The sequence below is a fragment of the Bombina bombina genome, chromosome 4 (genome assembly GCF_027579735.1).
Source record: "Bombina bombina isolate aBomBom1 chromosome 4, aBomBom1.pri, whole genome shotgun sequence".
NCBI classification, from domain to species: Eukaryota; Metazoa; Chordata; class Amphibia; order Anura; family Bombinatoridae; genus Bombina; species Bombina bombina.
The window spans coordinates 1,235,921,081-1,235,944,200 of record NC_069502.1 but is presented as its reverse complement, the minus strand read 5'-3'; the positions used below and the strand labels follow the sequence as shown (position 1 = coordinate 1,235,944,200).

At 44.4% G+C, this 23,120-nt stretch overlaps 1 protein-coding gene across 1 annotated transcript in view; it reads left to right on the top strand.

The window, feature by feature from the left end:
- KLHDC3 (kelch domain containing 3) overlaps positions 1-23,120 on the top strand; it is a 97,710-nt gene that overhangs the window by 47,258 nt on the left and 27,332 nt on the right. Inside the window, exons 4-9 of the mRNA XM_053712786.1 lie at positions 3,665-3,736; positions 5,968-6,181; positions 6,255-6,341; positions 11,887-11,995; positions 14,961-15,034; positions 20,728-20,806. Coding sequence (XP_053568761.1) covers positions 3,665-3,736; positions 5,968-6,181; positions 6,255-6,341; positions 11,887-11,995; positions 14,961-15,034; positions 20,728-20,806 — 635 coding nt within the window. The remainder of the gene's footprint in view (positions 1-3,664; positions 3,737-5,967; positions 6,182-6,254; positions 6,342-11,886; positions 11,996-14,960; positions 15,035-20,727; positions 20,807-23,120) is intronic.

Below are 23,120 nucleotides of genomic sequence, written 5' to 3'. Positions count from 1 at the left end.
TAGTACACACTGTATGCAGGTAATGGTCAGTAGTACACACTGTATGCAGGTAATGGTCAGTAGTACACGCTGTATACAGGTAATGGTCAGTAGTACACACTGTATACAGGTAATGGTCAGTAGTACACACTGTATGCAGATAATGGTCAGTAGTACACGCTGTATGCAGATAATGGTCAGTAGTACACACTGTATACAGGTAATGGTCAGTAGTACACACTGTATGCAGATAATGGTCAGTAGTACACGCTGTATGCAGGTAATGGACAGCAGTACACACTGTATGCAGGTAATGACCAGTAGTACACACTGTATGCTGCTAATGGTCAGTAGTACACACTGTATGCTGCTAATGGTCAGTAGTACACACTGTATGCAGGTAATTGTCAGTAGTACACACTGTATGCAGGTAATGGTCAGTAGTACACACTGTATGCAGGTAATGGTCAGTAGTACACACTGTATACAGGTAATGGTCAGTAGTACACACTGTATGCAGGTAATGGTCAGTAGTACACACTGTATGCAGGTAACGGTCAGTAGTACACACTGTATACAGATAATGGTCAGTAGTACATACTGTATGCAGGTAACGGTCAGTAGTACACACTGTATACAGGTAATGGTCAGTAGTACACACTGTATGCAGATAATGGTCAGTAGTACACACTGTATGAAGGTAATTAATGACCAGTAGTACACACTGTATGCAGGTAATGGTCAGTAGTACATACTGTATGCAGGTAACGGTCAGTAGTACACACTGTATACAGGTAATGGTCAGTAGTACACACTGTAAGCAGATAATGGTCAGTAGTACACACTGTATGAAGGTAATTAATGACCAGTAGTACACACTGTATGCAGGTAATGGTCAGTATTACACACTGTATGCTGGTAATGGTCAGTAGTACACACTGTATGCTGGTAATGGTCAGTAGTACACACTGTATGCAGGTAACGGTCAGTAGTACACACTGTATGCAGGTAACGGTCAGTAGTACACACTGTATGCAGGTAACGGTCAGTAGTACACACTGTATGCTGGTAATGGTCAGTAGTACACACTGTATGCAGGTAATGGTCAGTAGTACACACTGTATGCAGGTAATGGTCAGTAGTACACACTGTATACAGGTAATGGTCAGTAGTACACACTGTATGCAGGTAACGGTCAGTAGTACACACTGTATGCAGGTAACGGTCAGTAGTACACACTGTATGCAGGTAACGGTCAGTAGTACACACTGTATGCAGGTAACGGTCAGTAGTACACACTGTATACAGGTAATGGTCAGTAGTACACACTGTATGCAGGTAATGGTCAGTAGTACACACTCTATACAGGTAATGGTCAGTAGTACACACTGTATGCAGGTAATGGTCAGTAGTACACACTGTATGCAGGTAATGGTCAGTAGTACAAGGCATTAGTGTACAGAAGCCATGATCTTAGCAGAGAGACAACAGGAATAGGAAACAAGTGCAATAGAAATATATCATATAGTTGCATATAAGCTAAACATAAGACCCATAACAGCAATTTTACCGCAAAGGCCCATTTGAATTACGAATAGTAAGGGTTATTATTACAAAACTACTCCGTCCATGGTTTTAAATTCTACACCCATTTTAGAATACATTATTAAAAGCTATGTTTTAATTCAGTTGCTTGTTAGTTCCTCGTTGGTTGATGGGCACTTCCTGCTAATTCTCGTTAGTTGATGGGCACTTCCTGCTAATTCTCGTTGGTTGATGGGCACTTCCTGCTAATTCTAATTGGGTGATGGGCACTTCCTGCTAATTCTCGTTGGTTGATGGGCACTTCCTGCTAATTCTCGTTGGTTGATGGGCACTTCCTGCTAATTCTAATTGGGTGATGGGCACTTCCTGCTAATTCTCGTTAGTTGATGGGCACTTCCTGCTAATTATCGTTGGTTGATGGGCACTTCCTGCTAATTCTAATTGGGTGATGGGCACTTCCTGCTAATTCTCGTTGGTTGATGGGCACTTCCTGCTAATTCTAATTGGGTGATGGGCACTTCCTGCTAATTCTCATTGGTTGATGGGCACTATCTTATAATGCTCGTTGGTTGATGGGCACTTCCTGATAATGCTTATTGGTTGATGGGCACTTCCTGCTGGTGGGAACTTCCTGCTAATACTCATTGGCTAATGGTTAATTCCTGCTGATGGGCACTTCCTGCTAATTCTCATTGGTTGATGGGCACTTCCTGCTAATTTTCATTGGTTGATGGGCACTTTCTGATAATGCTCATTGGCTGATGGGCACTTTCTGCTGATGGGCTCTTCTTGCTTATGCTCGTTAGTTAATGGGTACTTCCTGCTAACCTCCTAGTGCTCATTGGCTGATGGGCACTTCATGCTAGTGGGAACTTGTTGCTAATACTCATTGGCTGATGGGCACTTCCTGCTAGTGGGAACTTATTGCTAATACTCATTGGCTGATGGGCACTTCCTGCTGATACTCATTGGCTGATGGGCGCTTCCTGCTGATACTCATTGGCTGATGGGCACTTCCTGCTGATACTCATTGGCTGATGGGCACTTCCTGCTGATACTCATTGGCTGATGGGCACTTCCTGCTAGTGGGAACTTATTGCTAATACTCATTGGCTGATGGGCACTTCCTGCTGATACTCATTGGCTGATGGGCACTTCCTGCTGATACTCATTGGCTGATGGGCACTTCCTGCTAGTGGGAACTTATTGCTAATACTCATTGGCTGATGGGCACTTCCTGCTGATACTCATTGGCTGATGGGCGCTTCCTGCTGGTGGGAACTTGTTGCAAATGCTCATTGGCTGATGGGCGCTTCCTGCTGGTGGGAACTTGTTGCAAATGCTCATTGGCTGATGGGCGCTTCCTGCTGGTGGGAACTTGTTGCAAATGCTCATTGGCTGATGGGCGCTTCCTGCTGGTGGGAACTTGTTGCTAATACTCATTGGCTGATGGGCACTTCCTGCTGATACTCATTGGCTGATGGGCGCTTCCTGCTGGTGGGAACTTGTTGCAAATGCTCATTGGCTGATGGGCGCTTCCTGCTGGTGGGAACTTGTTGCAAATGCTCATTGGCTGATGGGCGCTTCCTGCTGGTGGGAACTTGTTGCAAATGCTCATTGGCTGATGGGCGCTTCCTGCTGGTGGGAACTTGTTGCAAATGCTCATTGGCTGATGGGCGCTTCCTGCTGGTGGGAACTTGTTGCTAATACTCATTGGCTGATGGTCACTTCATGCTGATACTCATTGGCTGATGGGCGCTTCCTGCTGGTGGGAACTTGTTGCAAATGCTCATTGGCTGATGGTCACTTCCTGCTGGTGGGAACTTATTGCTAATACTCATTGGCTGATGGTCACTTCCTGCTTATTCTCATTGGCTGATGGTTACCTATGAGCCAGTGAGGATTAGTATGAAGTACACAGCTGTATTAGCTACAACTTGCTCCACACTTTCTCATACATGAAACGTTTATTTGGTTCACTGTGATATGGATAACAGATGGCATTTGTGTATCTTTGTCGCTCTGCGGCGCTAGATAAGTATATAGTCCTGCAAATGGTTTAAACAGATACCATGTATTTGCCTATCCATCTGTTGTGTACAAAGTCATTGACCGCTCATCTCTCTTGCCCTTGTTTCAGGCTGACTGTTTTTCTAATGATATCCATAAACTGGACACAAAAACCATGACGTGGACCCTTATAAACACCAAGGTGAGTAATGCTAATGGGTGCATGGGTGGTAGGTAACTGGGGGGCAAGGGGATATGGTTATTTGTTGCACCTCACATGCTCTTATAACCTGTGTAGTTCTGTATCCCACTAAAGGCACAGTACCCGCATAATATAGTTCTATGTTTAATTATGTGTAGTATTCTTTATTTTGTCCCTTTTTCTTGGGTTTGACCCATAACCTGTGACAATGACCCATGACCTGCGACATCTGACTCTTACTCCGCGATGTCTGTCTTTAACTGGCCTCGGCAGAGTGGTTAGATAACACACAGCAAACAAAATGAGAGTGACTAGGGCAAGTCCAAACCTCGCATTGCAGCGAAAATACTCCAGAAAAGATATGAACAGGGAGGGGTAGCTATGCCTAGCATACGCAGCTACTATGAAGCTGCCAAGCTCTCTCATTTCTCGGCATGGGCGGACAAAGCAAAATCACAAGGATGGAAAGTCATAGAAGCTTTCGACCTCCCCGCGGGTTTGGGCTTAGCTGACTTGCCTTGGGTCCCTGACTACCGGCTAGACTCTCTGGGAATCAAAAATGTCATTGTTAGGGAAAATCTAAAGGCTTGGCATAATCTTAGGAATCGACCTGAGGTCGCCCCACATCCTTCTCCTATACACTCCCTCCCAGCTTTACTTGCGACCCTACCTGATACACATGCGCTACAATGGAGTGAGTGGGAATTGAGACTGGTTTCCCACTTATACCCCTTGGGCAATCTGCTCACCCCGAACAATATAGGCACTGTCCTCCAAGACCCCCCCCCCCCCATGGGCCACTTTTTAGTATTCTAGGCTATATGCCTTCTTGTTATCTTGGGGATTCCCTAAAGATTCTAATAGAACCCTGACCAACTGGGAAAAACTGTGGCTGCTCCAAGTTAAGACCCCTAGACTTATATCATTTCACTATAATTTGCTACAGACGCCCACGAACAAGGACAGATCTTGGCAAATTAGAGCCTGGGAAGGAGACTTATCCAGACCAATCATGGACAAGGACCTGCATATAGCTATGACGCTAACTAAGAAGACTGTGCAAACACCCTACATGAAACTGTTCCTGAAGTGGTATTATAACCCTTCCAGACCCTCGCAGATGTTTCCTACATCATCCCCTCTCTGTTGGAGAGAATGCGGACTGAGAGGTTCTGATGTACACATATGGTGGCCCAAAACTAAAACTCATATGGGACCAAATATCTAACATTTGCTCCGCTCTGGGGCTGAATATCTCACTCACTCCTGAAATCGCTTTGCTACACATGTTCCCACGAAGTGTCCCGACTTCTCTGGCTAAGCTGATAATCTTTATTCTCGCGGCCACGAAACTGGCGATAGCAAGAGCATGGAAGCAGTCCCAACCCCCAGATATAACAGCTGTCACCTCCATAATACAGATATATGCCAAGATGGAACAAGGCTTTTACTTTAGTATAGATAAGGAAGACCTCTATTGGCAGATATGGGAACCCTGGTTTAGCTATCGGGGAGACAGTGGGCAAACCTGCGGTCCCGATGCGACCCTTAGACACCCTCACTAGTGCAACTTAATCCTACAATTTGATGTTACACTAACACCAAACTAAAGACCCTCAAATGCCCCCTCTTATTCTTACACTCTGGCTTGTACTCCCCTTCCTTTTCTACCCCCTCCACCCCCCTCCTATCTTCTCCCCACGATATGCGACCTGCTACCCCCGCCCTTTCTCCTATCCTCTTCTTAACTTATTCCTTCTGAAGCTACTCCCCCCGCCTGGAGATGCGCACTAAGGTTACTGGAAGAAATGTTTCTAAAACTATTATTCGGCTGACTTCTCTTTGCCATAGAGATGTCTGAGTATTACCTATGACTAATGTATTGCACTAATCTATGCACTTAAGATTATTTCACTGTTGAGATGATTACCTTTTTGTTGGTCTTATGATTGTACCAGAAATTGATGAAACTACTGTTGTTATTAACAAGTTTATTCTTTAATAAAAAATAAAATTATAAAAAAAATAAATGAGAGTGACTAGCTGGTTGTACTTTAGTAACGCTATGGCTCCTGCATGGGAAGTAGTGAGGTGGAGTTTGGCTACTGAAAAGAAATAGCAGTGTATTAAAAACTAGTTTATTTCAAGTCTGCAGAGAGGCGTATAGAGTTGTGTTTGGCTGTGCCGCGGCCTGTTTCCTGCACTAAAATCATCTCGGGGTCCCACTCTAGGGATCTCCTGCTCGTTGGAGAGATTTTCACTCGGCCACAGTGATTGGCAACAAGATGTTTGTGTTTGGTGGCCGCGCAGATCGTTCTGGTCCTTTCCACTCTAACAACGAGATTTACTGTAATCGAATCCGTGCATTTGACCTGCTGACTGAGAATTGGCTGGAACTTCCCCAGGCCTCTCCTGCACCCGAGGGCAGACGCAGCCATTCAGCATGTAAGTGAGCACATGGTCTCCTGGGATGCTGCATCACTGCTGCATGTGTCATAGTCTTGTTTTGCTGTTACAGTTGCCTACCGTGGAGAGCTCTACATATTTGGAGGATATAATGCTCGTCTCAACCGTCACTTTCAGGACCTGTGGAAATATACACCAGGTACCAGATGTATGTGTGAGTGTCTGAGTGAGCACACCTGTGTGTGCATATGCGTTCACGTGTGTGTGAGAGCATGTATGTGTGCATGAGTGTGTGTGTGCATGTATGAGTGCCCGTGTGAGTGTATGCATGCATGTGTGTGAGTGCATGTATACGTGTGCGTGTATGCGTGCACGTATGTGTGTGAGTGCATGTATGCGTGCTTTTGTGTATATGCATGCATGTCTGTGAGTACATCTGTGCGTGTGCATGTATGTGTGTGCGCATATATGCGTTAACGTGTGAGTGCATGTATGCTTGCACGTGTGTGTGTGAGTGCATGTATGTATGCGTTCTTGGTGTGAGTGCATATATGTGTCCACGTGTGTGCATGCTTGTGAGTGTGTGCATGTATGAATCAGCCATTTGTACGAAACATCTATTCTGAATACTTACAAGCGCTCAGGGTGACATCATGCGCTGATCTAATCAGACTGAATACTTACAAGCGCTCAGGGTGACATCATGCGCTGATCTAATCAGACTGAATACTTACAAGCGTTTAGGGTGATATCATGCGCTGATCTAATCAGACTGAATACTTACAAGCGTTTAGGGTGATATCATGCGCTGATCTAATCAGACTGAATACTTACAAGCGTTTAGGGTGATATCATGCGCTGATCTAATCAGACTGAATACTTACAAGCGTTTAGGGTGATATCATGCGCTGATCTAATCAGACTGAATACTTACAAGCGTTTAGGGTGATATCATGCGCTGATCTAATCAGACTGAATACTTACAAGCGTTTAGGGTGACATCATGCGCTGATCTAATCAGACTGAATACTTACAAGCGCTCAGGATGACATCATGCGCTGATCTAATCAGACTGAATACTTACAAGTGCTCAGGGTGACATCATGCGCTGATCTAATCAGACTGAATACTTACAAGCGCTCAGGATGACATCATGCGCTGATCTAATCAGACTGAATACTTACAAGCGCTCAGGATGACATCATGCGCTGATCTAATCAGACTGAATACTTACAAGCGCTCAGGGTGACATCATGCGCTGATCTAATCAGACTGAATACTTACAAGCGCTCAGGATGATATCATACGCTGATCTAATCAGACTGAATACTTACAAGCGCTCAGGGTGACATCATGCGCTGATCTAATCAGACTGAATACTTACAAGCGCTCAGGATGATATCATACGCTGATCTAATCAGACTGAATACTTACAAGCGCTCAGGGTGATATCATACGCTGATCTAATCAGACTGAATACTTACAAGTGCTCAGGGTGACATCATGCGCTGATCTAATCAGACTGAATACTTACAAGTGCTCAGGGTGACATCATGCGCTGATCTAATCAGACTGAATACTTACAAGTGCTCAGGGTGATATCATACGCTGATCTAATCAGACTGAATACTTACAAGCGCTCAGGATGACATCATGCGCTGATCTAATCAGACTGAATACTTACAAGTGCTCAGGGTGACATCATGCGCTGATCTAATCAGACTGAATACTTACAAGCGCTCAGGGTGACATCATACGCTGATCTAATCAGACTGAATACTTACAAGCGCTCAGTGTGACATCATGCGCTGATCTAATCAGACTGAATACTTACAAGCGCTCAGGGTGACATCATGCGCTGATCTAATCAGACTGAATACTTACAAGCGCTCAGGGTGATATCATACGCTGATCTAATCAGACTGAATACTTACAAGCGCTCAGGGTGATATCATACGCTGATCTAATCAGACTGAATACTTACAAGCGCTCAGGGTGATATCATACGCTGATCTAATCAGACTGAATACTTACAAGCGCTCAGTGTGACATCATGCGCTGATCTAATCAGACTGAATACTTACAAGTGCTCAGGGTGACATCATGCGCTGATCTAATCAGACTGAATACTTACAAGCGCTCAGGGTGATATCATACGCTGATCTAATCAGACTGAATACTTACAAGCGCTCAGGGTGACATCATGCGCTGATCTAATCAGACTGAATACTTACAAGCACTCAGGGTGACATCATGCGCTGATCTAATCAGACTGAATACTTACAAGTGCTCAGGGTGATATCATACGCTGATCTAATCAGACTGAATACTTACAAGCGCTCAGGGTGATATCATACGCTGATCTAATCAGACTGAATACTTACAAGTGCTCAGGGTGACATCATGCGCTGATCTAATCAGACTGAATACTTACAAGTGCTCAGGGTGATATCATACGCTGATCTAATCAGACTGAATACTTACAAGCGCTCAGGGTGATATCATACGCTGATCTAATCAGACTGAATACTTACAAGCGCTCAGGGTGACATCATGCGCTGATCTAATCAGACTGAATACTTACAAGCGCTCAGGGTGACATCATGCGCTGATCTAATCAGACTGAATACTTACAAGCGCTCAGGGTGACATCATGCGCTGATCTAATCAGACTGAATACTTACAAGCGCTCAGGGTGACATCATGCGCTGATCTAATCAGACTGAATACTTACAAACGTTTAGGGTGATATCATGCGCTGATCTAATCAGACTGAATACTTACAAGCGCTCAGGGTGACATCATGCGCTGATCTAATCAGACTGAATACTTACAAACGTTTAGGGTGACATCATGCGCTGATCTAATCAGACTGAATACTTACAAGTGCTCAGGGTGACATCATACGCTGATCTAATCAGACTGAATACTTACAAGCGCTCAGGGTGATATCATACGCTGATCTAATCAGACTGAATACTTACAAGCGCTCAGGGTGATATCATGCGCTGATCTAATCAGACTGAATACTTACAAGCGCTCAGGGTGATATCATGCGCTGATCTAATCAGACTGAATACTTACAAGCGCTCAGGGTGATATCATGCGCTGATCTAATCAGACTGAATACTTACAAGCGCTCAGTGTGACATCATGCGCTGATCTAATCAGACTGAATACTTACAAGCGCTCAGGGTGATATCATACGCTGATCTAATCAGACTGAATACTTACAAGCGCTCAGGGTGATATCATACGCTGATCTAATCAGACTGAATACTTACAAGTGCTCAGGGTGACATCATGCGCTGATCTAATCAGACTGAATACTTACAAGTGCTCAGGGTGATATCATACGCTGATCTAATCAGACTGAATACTTACAAGCGCTCAGGGTGATATCATGCGCTGATCTAATCAGACTGAATACTTACAAGCGCTCAGGGTGATATCATACGCTGATCTAATCAGACTGAATACTTACAAGTGCTCAGGGTGACATCATGCGCTGATCTAATCAGACTGAATACTTACAAGCGCTCAGGGTGACATCATGCGCTGATCTAATCAGACTGAATACTTACAAGCGCTCAGGGTGACATCATGCGCTGATCTAATCAGACTGAATACTTACAAGCGTTTAGGGTGATATCATGCGCTGATCTAATCAGACTGAATACTTACAAGCGCTCAGGGTGATATCATGCGCTGATCTAATCAGACTGAATACTTACAAGCGCTCAGGGTGATATCATACGCTGATCTAATCAGACTGAATACTTACAAGCGCTCAGGGTGATATCATACGCTGATCTAATCAGACTGAATACTTACAAGCGCTCAGGGTGATATCATACGCTGATCTAATCAGACTGAATACTTACAAGCGCTCAGGGTGATATCATACGCTGATCTAATCAGACTGAATACTTACAAGTGCTCAGGGTGATATCATACGCTGATCTAATCAGACTGAATACTTACAAGTGCTCAGGGTGACATCATACGCTGATCTAATCAGACTGAATACTTACAAGCGCTCAGGGTGATATCATACGCTGATCTAATCAGACTGAATACTTACAAGCGCTCAGTGTGACATCATGCGCTGATCTAATCAGACTGAATACTTACAAGCGCTCAGGGTGATATCATACGCTGATCTAATCAGACTGAATACTTACAAGCGCTCAGGGTGATATCATACGCTGATCTAATCAGACTGAATACTTACAAGCGCTCAGTGTGACATCATGCGCTGATCTAATCAGACTGAATACTTACAAGCGCTCAGGGTGATATCATACGCTGATCTAATCAGACTGAATACTTACAAGCGCTCAGGGTGATATCATACGCTGATCTAATCAGACTGAGTACTTACAAGCGCTCAGGGTGACATCATACGCTGATCTAATCAGACTGAATACTTACAAGCGCTCAGGGTGATATCATACGCTGATCTAATCAGACTGAATACTTACAAGCGCTCAGGGTGATATCATACGCTGATCTAATCAGACTGAATACTTACAAGCGCTCAGTGTGACATCATGCGCTGATCTAATCAGACTGAATACTTACAAGTGCTCAGGATGACATCATGCGCTGATCTAATCAGACTGAATACTTACAAGCGTTTAGGGTGATATCATGCGCTGATCTAATCAGACTGAATACTTACAAGCGTTTAGGGTGATATCATGCGCTGATCTAATCAGACTGAATACTTACAAGCGTTTAGGGTGATATCATGCGCTGATCTAATCAGACTGAATACTTACAAGCGTTTAGGGTGACATCATGCGCTGATCTAATCAGACTGAATACTTACAAGCGCTCAGGATGACATCATGCGCTGATCTAATCAGACTGAATACTTACAAGTGCTCAGGGTGACATCATGCGCTGATCTAATCAGACTGAATACTTACAAGCGCTCAGGATGACATCATGCGCTGATCTAATCAGACTGAATACTTACAAGTGCTCAGGGTGACATCATACGCTGATCTAATCAGACTGAATACTTACAAGTGCTCAGGGTGATATCATACGCTGATCTAATCAGACTGAATACTTACAAGCGCTCAGGGTGATATCATGCGCTGATCTAATCAGACTGAATACTTACAAGTGCTCAGGATGACATCATGCGCTGATCTAATCAGACTGAATACTTACAAGCGCTCAGGGTGATATCATACGCTGATCTAATCAGACTGAATACTTACAAGTGCTCAGGGTGACATCATGCGCTGATCTAATCAGACTGAATACTTACAAGTGCTCAGGGTGATATCATACGCTGATCTAATCAGACTGAATACTTACAAGCGCTCAGGGTGATATCATACGCTGATCTAATCAGACTGAATACTTACAAGTGCTCAGGGTGATATCATACGCTGATCTAATCAGACTGAGTACTTACAAGCGCTCACGGTGACATCATACGCTGATCTAATCAGACTGAATACTTACAAGCGCTCAGGGTGATATCATACGCTGATCTAATCAGACTGAATACTTACAAGTGCTCAGGATGACATCATGCGCTGATCTAATCAGACTGAATACTTACAAGTGCTCAGGATGACATCATGCGCTGATCTAATCAGACTGAATACTTACAAGTGTTTAGGGTGACATCATGCGCTGATCTCCCATCCTCTAACACTATCATTTAGATTGTCCTGTGTACATACAATCTTACTCCTCAGCACACTGTTTTTCCTACACAGAGCTGGCGCGCTGGTTCCGTGTTGAGGTTCAAGGGAAGGGTCCGTGTGCTCGTCGCAGACAGTGCTGCTGCATCGTGGGAGATAAAATCCTTCTTTTTGGAGGCACCAGGTTATATGGGTGACACACTGGGATGTGGGGTCGGGAGCACACTTGGGTACAGTATCGGGGTTACACTGGGATTTGGGGTCGGGAGGACACTTGGGCACAGTATCGGGGTTACACTGGGATGTGAGGTCGGGAGCACACTTGGGCACAGTATCGGGGTTACACTGGGATGTGGGGTCGAGAGGACACTTGGGCACAGTATCGGGGTTACACTGGGATGTGAGGTCGGGAGCACACTTGGGCACAGTATCGGGGGTTACACTGGGGTGTGGGGGTCGGGAGCACACTTGGGTACAGTATCGGGGTTACACTGGGATGTGGGGTCGGGAGCACACTTGGGCACAGTATCGGGGGTACACTGGGATGTAGGGTCGGGAGCACACTTGGGCACAGTATCGGGGGTACACTGGGATGTGGGGGTCGGGAGCACACTTGGGCACAGTATCGGGGTTACACTGGGATGTGGGGTCGGGAGCACACTTGGGCACAGTATCGGGGTTACACTGGGATGTGGGGTCGGGAGCACACTTGGGCACAGTATCGGGGTTACACTGGGATGTGGGGTCGGGAGCACACTTGGGCACAGTATCGGGGTTACACTGGGATGTGGGGTCTGGAGCACACTTGGGCACAGTATCGGGGGTACACTGGGATGTGGGGTCGGGAGCACACTTGGGTACAGTATCGGGGTTACACTGGGATGTGGGGTCGGGAGCACACTTGGGCACAGTATCGGGGGTACACTGGGATGTGGGGTCGGGAGCACACTTGGGTACAGTATCGGGGTTACACTGGGATGTGGGGTCGGGAGCACACTTGGGCACAGTATCGGGGTTACACTGGGATGTGGGGTCGGGAGCACACTTGGGCACAGTATTGGGGTTACACTAGGATGTGGGGTCTGGAGCACACTTGGGTACAGTATCGGGGTTACACTAGGATGTGGGGTCGGGAGCACACTTGGGCACAGTATCGGGGTTACACTAGGATGTGGGGTCGGGAGCACTCTTGGGTACAGTATCGGGGTTACACTGGGATGTGGGGTCGGGAGCACACTTGGGCACAGTATCGGGGTTACACTAGGATGTGGGGTCGGTAGCACACTTGGGTACAGTATCGGGGTTACACTTGGATGTGGGGTCGGGAGCACTCTTGGGCACAGTATCGGGGTTACACTAGGATGTGGGGTCGGGAGCACACTTGGGTACAGTATCGGGGTCACACTAGGATGTGGTGTTGGGAGCACAATTGGGTACAGTATCGGGGTTACACTAGGATGTGGGGTTGGGAGCACACTTGGGCACAGTATCGGGGTTACACTGGGATGTGGGGTCGGGAGCACACTTGGGCACAGTATCGGGGTTACACTGGGATGTGGGGTCTGGAGCACACTTGGGCACAGTATCGGGGGTACACTGGGATGTGGGGTCGGGAGCACACTTGGGTACAGTATCGGGGTTACACTGGGATGTGGGGTCGGGAGCACACTTGGGCACAGTATCGGGGGTACACTGGGATGTGGGGTCGGGAGCACACTTGGGTACAGTATCGGGGTTACACTGGGATGTGGGGTCGGGAGCACACTTGGGCACAGTATCGGGGTTACACTGGGATGTGGGGTCGGGAGCACACTTGGGCACAGTATTGGGGTTACACTAGGATGTGGGGTCTGGAGCACACTTGGGTACAGTATCGGGGTTACACTAGGATGTGGGGTCGGGAGCACACTTGGGCACAGTATCGGGGTTACACTAGGATGTGGGGTCGGGAGCACTCTTGGGTACAGTATCGGGGTTACACTGGGATGTGGGGTCGGGAGCACACTTGGGCACAGTATCGGGGTTACACTAGGATGTGGGGTCGGTAGCACACTTGGGTACAGTATCGGGGTTACACTTGGATGTGAGGTCGGGAGCACTCTTGGGCACAGTATCGGGGTTACACTAGGATGTGGGGTCGGGAGCACACTTGGGTACAGTATCGGGGTCACACTAGGATGTGGTGTTGGGAGCACAATTGGGTACAGTATCGGGGTTACACTAGGATGTGGGGTTGGGAGCACACTTGGGCACAGTATCGGGGTTACACTAGGATGTGGGGTCGGGAGCACACTTGGGTACAGTATCGGGGTTACACTAGGATGTGGGGTCGGGAGCACTCTTGGGCACAGTATCGGGGTTACACTAGGATGTGGTGTTGGGAGCACACTTGGGTACAGTATCGGGGTCACACTAGGATGTGGTGTTGGGAGCACAATTGGGTACAGTATCGGGGTTACACTAGGATGTGGTGTTGGGAGCACAATTGGGTACAGTATCGGGGTTACACTAGGATGTGGTGTTGGGAGCACACTTGGGTACAGTATCGGGGTTACACTAGGATGTGGTGTTGGGAGCACAATTGGGTACAGTATCGGGGTTACACTAGGATGTGGTGTTGGGAGCACACTTGGGTACAGTATCGGGGTCACACTAGGATGTGGTGTTGGGAGCACAATTGGGTACAGTATCGGGGTTACACTAGGATGTGGTGTTGGGAGCACAATTGGGTACAGTATCGGGGTTACACTAGGATGTGGTGTTGGGAGCACACTTGGGTACAGTATCGGGGTTACACTAGGATGTGGGGTCTGGAGCACACTTGGGTACAGTATCGGGGTTACACTAGGATGTGGTGTTGGGAGCACACTATTATATGGGACTCGCTCTACCCATTCCCATTGTTTTTCCTTTTTTTTTTCCTTCCCTTTCATTCTTTCCCATTTTCTTTCCTCCTCCTCTAATGTGCATGTTCACTCCCCTACTTCTCCTCTACTGCTCCCAATATGTAGTCACCCTTACCTTCCATAATATTCTCTTCTTTCTTTTCTCTCCATCCGTTTTCTGCTGGTTGATTTTTTCCCCTCATCTCTACCATCTCACTCCTTCCCCCTCTCATACCGACCCTTTTGTCTCCCATTTTCTATCAGTCCATCTCAAGATCAGGGTCTGCAAGATGAGTTCTATTTGATGGATCACTCTGACCTGTACATTCTGGACTTCAGTACGTGCAAATTATTAATATATGCACTGTTTGTAAATACCTGCTCATTAATTATGTGTCATTGTCTTTGCAGTTCATGGTTGGTTGCTGTTGTATCACTGGCTCTCTATTTACTTAGTTCTGTGTCTCTGTGTTTGTTGCTATCTTGTCCTTTGTTCGGTGTCTGTGTCACTGTGTTTGTTGCTATCTTGTCCTTAGTTCAGTGTCTGTGTCATTGTGTTTGTTGGTATCTTGTCCTTTGTTCAGTGTCTGTGTCACTGTGTTTGTTGCTATCTTGTCCTTAGTTCAGTGTCTGTGTCACTGTGTTTGTTGCTATCTTGTCTTTAATTCTGTGTCACTGTGTTTGTTGCTATCTTGTCCTTAGTTCAGTGTCTGTGTCACTGTGTTTGTTGGTATTCTGTCCTTAGTTCAGTGTCTGTGTCACTGTGTTTGTTGGTATCTTGTCCTTTGTTCGGTGTCTGTGTCACTGTGTTTGTTGCTATCTTGTCCTTAGTTCAGTGTCTGTGTCACTGTGTTTGTTGCTATCTTGTCCTTAGTTCAGTGTCTGTGTCACTGTGTTTGTTGGTATTCTGTCCTTAGTTCAGTGTCTGTGTCACTGTTTGTTGCTATCTTGTCTTTAATTCTGTGTCACTGTGTTTGTTGGTATCTTGTCCTTAGTTCAGTGTCTGTGTCACTGTGTTTGTTGCTATCTTGTCTTTAATTCTGTGTCACTGTGTTTGTTGGTATCTTGTCCTTAGTTCAGTGTCTGTGTCACTGTGTTTGTTGCTATCTTGTCCTTAGTTCAGTGTCTGTGTCACTGTGTTTGTTGCTATCTTGTCTTTAATTCTGTGTCACTGTGTTTGTTGCTATCTTGTCCTTAGTTCAGTGTCTGTGTCACTGTGTTTGTTGCTATCTTGTCCTTAGTTCAGTGTCTGTGTCACTGTGTTTGTTGGTATCTTGTCCTTAGTTCAGTGTCTGTGTCACTGTGTTTGTTGGTATCTTGTCCTTAGTTCAGTGTCTGTGTCACTGTGTTTGTTGGTATTCTGTCCTTAGTTCAGTGTCTGTGTCACTGTTTGTTGCTATCTTGTCTTTAATTCTGTGTCACTGTGTTTGTTGGTATCTTGTCCTTAGTTCAGTGTCTGTGTCACTGTGTTTGTTGCTATCTTGTCTTTAATTCTGTGTCACTGTGTTTGTTGGTATCTTGTCCTTAGTTCAGTGTCTGTGTCACTGTGTTTGTTGCTATCTTGTCCTTAGTTCAGTGTCTGTGTCACTGTGTTTGTTGCTATCTTGTCCTTAGTTCAGTGTCTGTGTCACTGTGTTTGTTGGTATCTTGTCCTTAGTTCAGTGTCTGTGTCACTGTGTTTGTTGCTATCTTGTCCTTAGTTCAGTGTCTGTGTCACTGTGTTTGTTGCTATCTTGTCTTTAATTCTGTGTCACTGTGTTTGTTGCTATCTTGTCCTTAGTTCAGTGTCTGTGTCACTGTGTTTGTTGCTATCTTGTCTTTAATTCTGTGTCACTGTGTTTGTTGCTATCTTGTCCTTAGTTCAGTGTCTGTGTCACTGTGTTTGTTGGTATCTTGTCCTTAGTTCAGTGTCTGTGTCACTGTTGCTATCTTGTCCTTAGTTCAGAGTCTGTGTCACTGTCTTTGTTGGTATCTTGTCCTTAGTTCAGTGTCTGTGTCACTGTTTGTTGCTATCTTGTCCTTAGCTCAGTGTCTGTGTCACTGTGTTTGTTGGTATCTTGTCCTTAGTTCAGTGTCTGTGTCACTGTGTTTGTTGGTATCTTGTCCTTAGTTCAGTGTCTGTGTCACTGTGTTTGTTGGTATCTTGTCCTTAGTTCAGTGTCTGTGTCACTGTTTGTTGATATTTTGTCCTTAGTTCAGTGTCTGTGTCACTGTGTTTGTTGGCCCTTAGTCCACTTCCTGTGTCACTGTGTTTGTTGGTATCTTGTCTTTAGTTCAGTGTCTGTGTCACTGTGTTTGTTGGTATATTGTCCTTAGTTCAGTGTCTGTGTCACTGCGTTTGTTGGTATCTTCTCCTTAGTTCAGTGTCTGTTTAACTGTGTTTGTTGGTATCTTGATCTTATTACAGTGTCTGTGTCACTGTGTTTGTTGGTATCTTGTCCTTAGATCAGTGTTTGTGTTTCTGTCTGTGTTTCTGTGTTTGTTGGTATCTTCCCCTTGGTTCAGTGTCTGTGTCTCTGTGTTTGTTGGTATCTTCTCTTTAGTTCTGTGTCTGTGTCTCTGTGTTTGTTGGTATCTTCTCTTTAGTTTTGTGTATGTGTCTCTCTTTTTGTTGCTATCTTGTCCTTAGTTCAGTGTCTGTGTCACTGTGTTTGTTGCTATCTTGTCTTTAATTCTGTGTCACTGTGTTTGTTGCTATCTTGTCCTTAGTTCAGTGTCTGTGTCACTGTGTTTGTTGGTATTCTGTCCTTAGTTCAGTGTCTGTGTCACTGTTTGTTGCTATCTTGTCTTTAATTCTGTGTCACTGTGTTTGTTGGTATCTTGTCCTTAGTTCAGTGTCTGTGTCACTGTGTTTGTTGCTATCTTGTCTTTAATTCTGTGTCACTGTGTTTGTTGGTATCTTGTCCTTAGTTCAGTGTCTGTGTCACTGTGTTTGTTGCTATCTTGTCCTTAGTTCAGTGTCTGTGTCACTGTGTTTGTTGCTATCTTGTCTTTAATTCTGTGTCACTGTGTTTGTTGCTATCTTGTCCTTAGTTCAGTGTCTGTGTCACTGTGTTTGTTGCTATCTTGTCTTTAATTCTGTGTCACTGTGTTTGTTGCTATCGTGTCCTTAGTTCAGTGTCTGTGTCACTGTGTTTGTTGGTATCTTGTCCTTAGTTCAGTGTCTGTGTCACTGTTGCTATCTTGTCCTTAGTTCAGAGTCTGTGTCACTGTCTTTGTTGGTATCTTGTCCTTAGTTCAGTGTCTGTGTCACTGTTTGTTGCTATCTTGTCCTTAGCTCAGTGTCTGTGTCACTGTGTTTGTTGGTATCTTGTCCTTAGTTCAGTGTCTGTGTCACTGTGTTTGTTGGTATCTTGTCCTTAGTTCAGTGTCTGTGTCACTGTGTTTGTTGGTATCTTGTCCTTAGTTCAGTGTCTGTGTCACTGTTTGTTGATATTTTGTCCTTAGTTCAGTGTCTGTGTCACTGTGTTTGTTGGCCCTTAGTCCAGTGCCTGTGTCACTGTGTTTGTTGGTATCTTGTCTTTAGTTCAGTGTCTGTGTCACTGTGTTTGTTGGTATATTGTCCTTAGTTCAGTGTCTGTGTCACTGTGTTTGTTGGTATCTTGTCCTTAGTTCAGTGTCTGTTTAACTGTGTTTGTTGGTATCTTGATCTTATTACAGTGTCTGTGTCACTGTGTTTGTTGGTATCTTGTCCTTAGATCAGTGTTTGTGTTTCTGTCTTTGTTGGTATCTTCCCCTTGGTTCAGTGTCTGTGTCTCTGTGTTTGTTGGTATCTTCTCTTTAGTTCTGTGTCTGTGTCTCTGTGTTTGTTGGTATCTTCTCTTTAGTTTTGTGTATGTGTCTCTCTTTTTGTTGCTATCTTGTCTTTAGTTCAGTGTCTGTGTCACTGTTTGTTGGTATCTTGTCCTTAGTTCAGTGTCTGTGTCACTGTATGTTGCTATCTTGTCCTTAGTTCAGTGTCTGTGTCACTGTGTTTGTTGGTATCTTGTCCTTAGTTCAGTGTCTGTGTCACTGTTTGTTGCTATCTTGTCCTTAGTTCTGTGTCACTGTGTTTGTTGGTATCTTGTCCTTAGTTCAGTGCCTGTGTCACTGTGTTTGTTGGTATCTTGTCCTTAGTTCAGTGTCTGTGTCACTGTGTTTGTTGGTATCTTGTCTTTAGTTCAGTGTCTGTGTCACTACTTTTGTTGGTATCTTCTCCTTAGTTCAGTGTGCGTGTCACTGTGTTTGTTGGTATCTTCTCCCTAGTTCGGTGTCTGTGTCACTGTGTTTGATGGTATCTTCTCCTTAGTTCGGTGTCTGTGTCACTGTGTGTTTTGGTATCTTGTCCTTAGTACAGTGCAGTGTCTGTGTTACTGTGTTAGTATCTTGTTCTTATTACAGTGTCTGTGTCACTGTTTGTTGGTATCTTATCCTTAGTTCAGTGTCTGTGTCACTGTGTTTGTTGGTATCTTGTCCTTAGTTCAGTGTCTGTGTCACTGTGTTTGTTGGCCCTTAGTCCAGTGCCTGTGTCACTGTGTTTGTTGGTATCTTGTCTTTAGTTCAGTGTCTGTGTCACTGTGTTTGTTGGTATACTGTCCTTAGTTCAGTGTCTGTGTCACTGTGTTTGTTGGTATCTTGTCCTTAGTTCAGTGTCTGTTTAACTGTGTTTGTTGGTATCTTGATCTTATTACAGTGTCTGTGTCACTGTGTTTGTTGCTATCTTGTCCTTAGTTCAGTGTCTGTGCCACTGTGTTTGTTGGTATCTTCTCCTTAGTTCAGTGTGCATGTCACTGTGTTTGTTGGTATCTTCTCCTTAGTTCGGTGTCTGTTTCACTGTGTTTGTTGGTATCTTGTCGTTAGTACAGTGTCTGTGTCACTGTGTTAGTATCTTGCTCTTATTACAGTGTCTGTGTCACTGTTTGTTGCTATCTTATCCTTAGTTCAGTGTCTGTGTCACTGTGTTTGTTGGTAACTTCTCATTAGTTCAGTGTCTGTGTCTCTGTGTTTGTTGGTAACTTCTCGTTAGTTCAGTGTCTGTGTCTCTGTGTTTGTTGGTAACTTCTCGTTAGTTCAGTGTCCGTGTCTCTGTGTTTGTTGCTAACTTCTCGTTAGTTCAGTGTCTGTGTCTCTGTGTTTGTTGGTATCTTGTCCTTAGTTCAGTGTCTGTGTCATTGTGTTTTTTGGTATCTTCTACTTAGTTCAGTGTTTGTGTCTCTGTGTTTGTTGGTATCTTCTCCTTAGTTCTGTGTCTGTGTCTCTGTGTTTGTTGGTATCTTGTCCTTAGTTCAGTGTCTGTGTCATTGTGTTTTTTGGTATCTTCTACTTAGTTCAGTGTTTGTGTAACTGTGTTTGTTGGTATCTTGTCTTTAGTTCAGTGTCTGTGTCTCTGTGTTTGTTGGTATCTTGTCCTTAGTACAGTGTCTGAGTCACTGTGTTTGTTAATATCTTGTCTTTAGTTCAGTGTCTGTGTCACTGTGATTGTTAATAGCTTGTCTTTAGTTCAGTGTCTGTGTCACTGTGTTTGTTGGTATCTTGTCTTTAGTTCAGTGTCTGTGTCACTGTGTTTGTTTGTATCTAGTCTTTAGTTCAGTGTCTACGTCACGGTGTTTGTTGGTATCTTGTCCTTAGTACAGTGTCTGAGTCACTGTGTTTGTTGGTATCTTGTCTTTAGTTCAGTGTCTGTGTCACTGTGTTTGTTGGTATCTTGTCTTTGGTTCAGTGTCTGTGTCACTGTGTTTGTTGGTATCTTGTCTTTAGTTCAGTGTCTGTGTCACTGTGTTTGTTGGTATCTTGTTTTTAGTTCAGTGTCTGTGTCTCTGTGTTTGTTGGTATCTTGTCTTTAGTTCAGTGTCTGAGTCACTGTGTTTGTTAATATCTTGTCTTTAGTTCAGTGTCTACGTCAAGGTGTTTGTTGGTATCTTGTTCTTATTACAGTGTCTGTGTCACTGTGTTTGTTGGTATCTTATTCTTAATACAGTGTCTGTGCCTTTGTTACTTCTGTACCTCTCATTACTGTGCTTTTCTAAGCTATCTCTCTATTTCTTTGTCTCAGGTCCCAGTCTGAAGACTCTGTGTAAACTTGCCGTGTTACACTACAACCTTGACCAATCCTGCCTACCCCACGATATAAGGTTTGTGTATTTAGAGTATGAATCAAACACATATTGTGTGTCCCCCTGTATCATTGTGTGTGCTGGGACCTGTGCTCTGTCTGTCTTGTTGCCATAAGTAGCAGTTAAAGGGACAGTATACACCAATTTCTCCAACATAGGTGTGTCCGGTCCACGGCGTCATCCTTACTTGTGGGATATTCTCTTCCCCAACAGGAAATGGCAAAGAGCCCAGCAAAGCTGGTCACATGATCCCTCCTAGGCTCCGCCTTCCCCAGTCATTCTCTTTGCCGTTGCACAGGCAACATCTCCACGGAGATGGCTCAGAGTTTTTTGGTGTTTAAATGTAGTTTTCTTCTGTTAAGTGTGATCAGTCCACGGGTCATCATTACTTCTGGGATATTACTCCTCCCCAACAGGAAGTGCAAGAGGATTCACCCAGCAGAGCTGCATATAGCTCCTCCCCTCTACGTCACTCCCAGTCATTCTCTTGCACCCAACGACTAGATAGGATGTGTGAGAGGACTATGGTGATTATACTTAGTTTTTATCTTCAATCAAGAGTTTGTTATTTTAAAATAGCACCGGAGTGTGTTATTACCTCTCTGGCAGAGTTTGAAGAAGAATCTACCAGAGTTTTGCTATGATTTTAGCCGGAGTAGTTAAGATCATATTGCTGTTCTCGGCCATCTGAGGAGTGAGGTAAACTTCAGATCAGGGGACAGCGGGCAGATGAATCTGCATAGAGGTATGTAGCAGCTTTTATTTTCTGACAATGGAATTGATGAGAAAATCCTGCCATACCGATATAATGTCATGTATGTATACTTTACACTTCAGTATTCTGGGGAATGGTACTTCACTAGAATTACACTGTAAGAAATACATAAAGCTGTTTAATAACTAGAGATTATGTTTAACGTTTTTGCTGGAATGTAAAATCGTTTTCATTTACTGAGGTACTGAGTGAATAAATGTTTGGGCACTATTTTTCCACTTGGCAGTTGCTTAATCTGTTTTCTGACAGTTTCTGTTCTCCCTCACTGCTGTGTGTGAGGGGGAGGGGCCGTTTTTTGGCGCTTTTACTACGCATCAAATATTTCAGTCAGCAACTCATTGTATTCCCTGCATGATCTGGTTCATCTCTACAGAGCTCAGGGGTCTTCAAAACTTATTTTGAGGGAGGTAATTTCTCTCAGCAGAGCTGTGAGAATTGTAGTTTGACTGAGATAAAAAACGTTTATTCTGTAATTTGTTTCCTGCTTTCAGAATTTGTTATCTTTGCTAATGGGATTAAACCTTTGCTAAAGTTGTGTTGTTTACAAGGATTGAGGCTATAACTGTTTCAATTTATTAATTTTCAACTGTCATAGATCTTCTGTGCTTCTTAAAGGCACAGTACGTTTTAATATTATTCTAATTGAATTGTATTTCCAAGTTGCAAGTTTATTTGCTAGTGTGTTAAACATGTCTGATTCAGAGGATGATACCTGTGTCATTTGTTGCAATGCCAAAGTGGAGCCCAATAGAAATTTATGTACTAACTGTATTGATGCTACTTTAAATAAAAGTCAATCTGTACAAATTGAACAAATTTCACCAAACAACGAGGGGAGAGTTATGCCGACTAACTCGCCTCACGTGTCAGTACCTACATCTCCCGCTCAGAGGGAGGTGCGTGATATTGTAGCGCCGAGTACATCTGGGCGGCCATTACAAATCACATTACAGGATATGGCTACTGTTATGACTGAGGTTTTGGCTAAATTACCAGAACTAAGAGGTAAGCGTGATCACTCTGGGGTGAGAACAGAGTGCGCTGATAATATTAGGGCCATGTCAGACACTGCGTCACAGGTGGCAGAACATGAGGACGGAGAACTTCATTCTGTGGGTGACGGTTCTGATCCAAACAGACTGGATTCAGATATTTCAAATTTTAAATTTAAACTGGAAAACCTCTGTGTATTACTAGGGGAGGTGTTAGCGGCTCTGAATGATTGTAACACAGTTGCAATACCAGAGAAAATGTGTAGATTGGATAAATATTTTGCGGTACCGACGAGTACTGAGGTTTTTCCTATACCTAAGAGACTTACTGAAATTGTTACTAAGGAGTGGGATAGACCCGGTGTGCCGTTCTCACCCCCTCCGATATTTAGAAAAATGTTTCCAATAGACGCCACCACAAGGGACTTATGGCAAACGGTCCCTAAGGTGGAGGGAGCAGTTTCTACCTTAGCTAAGCGTACCACTATCCCGGTGGAGGATAGCTGTGCTTTTTCAGATCCAATGGATAAAAAGTTAGAGGGTTACCTTAAGAAAATGTTTGTTC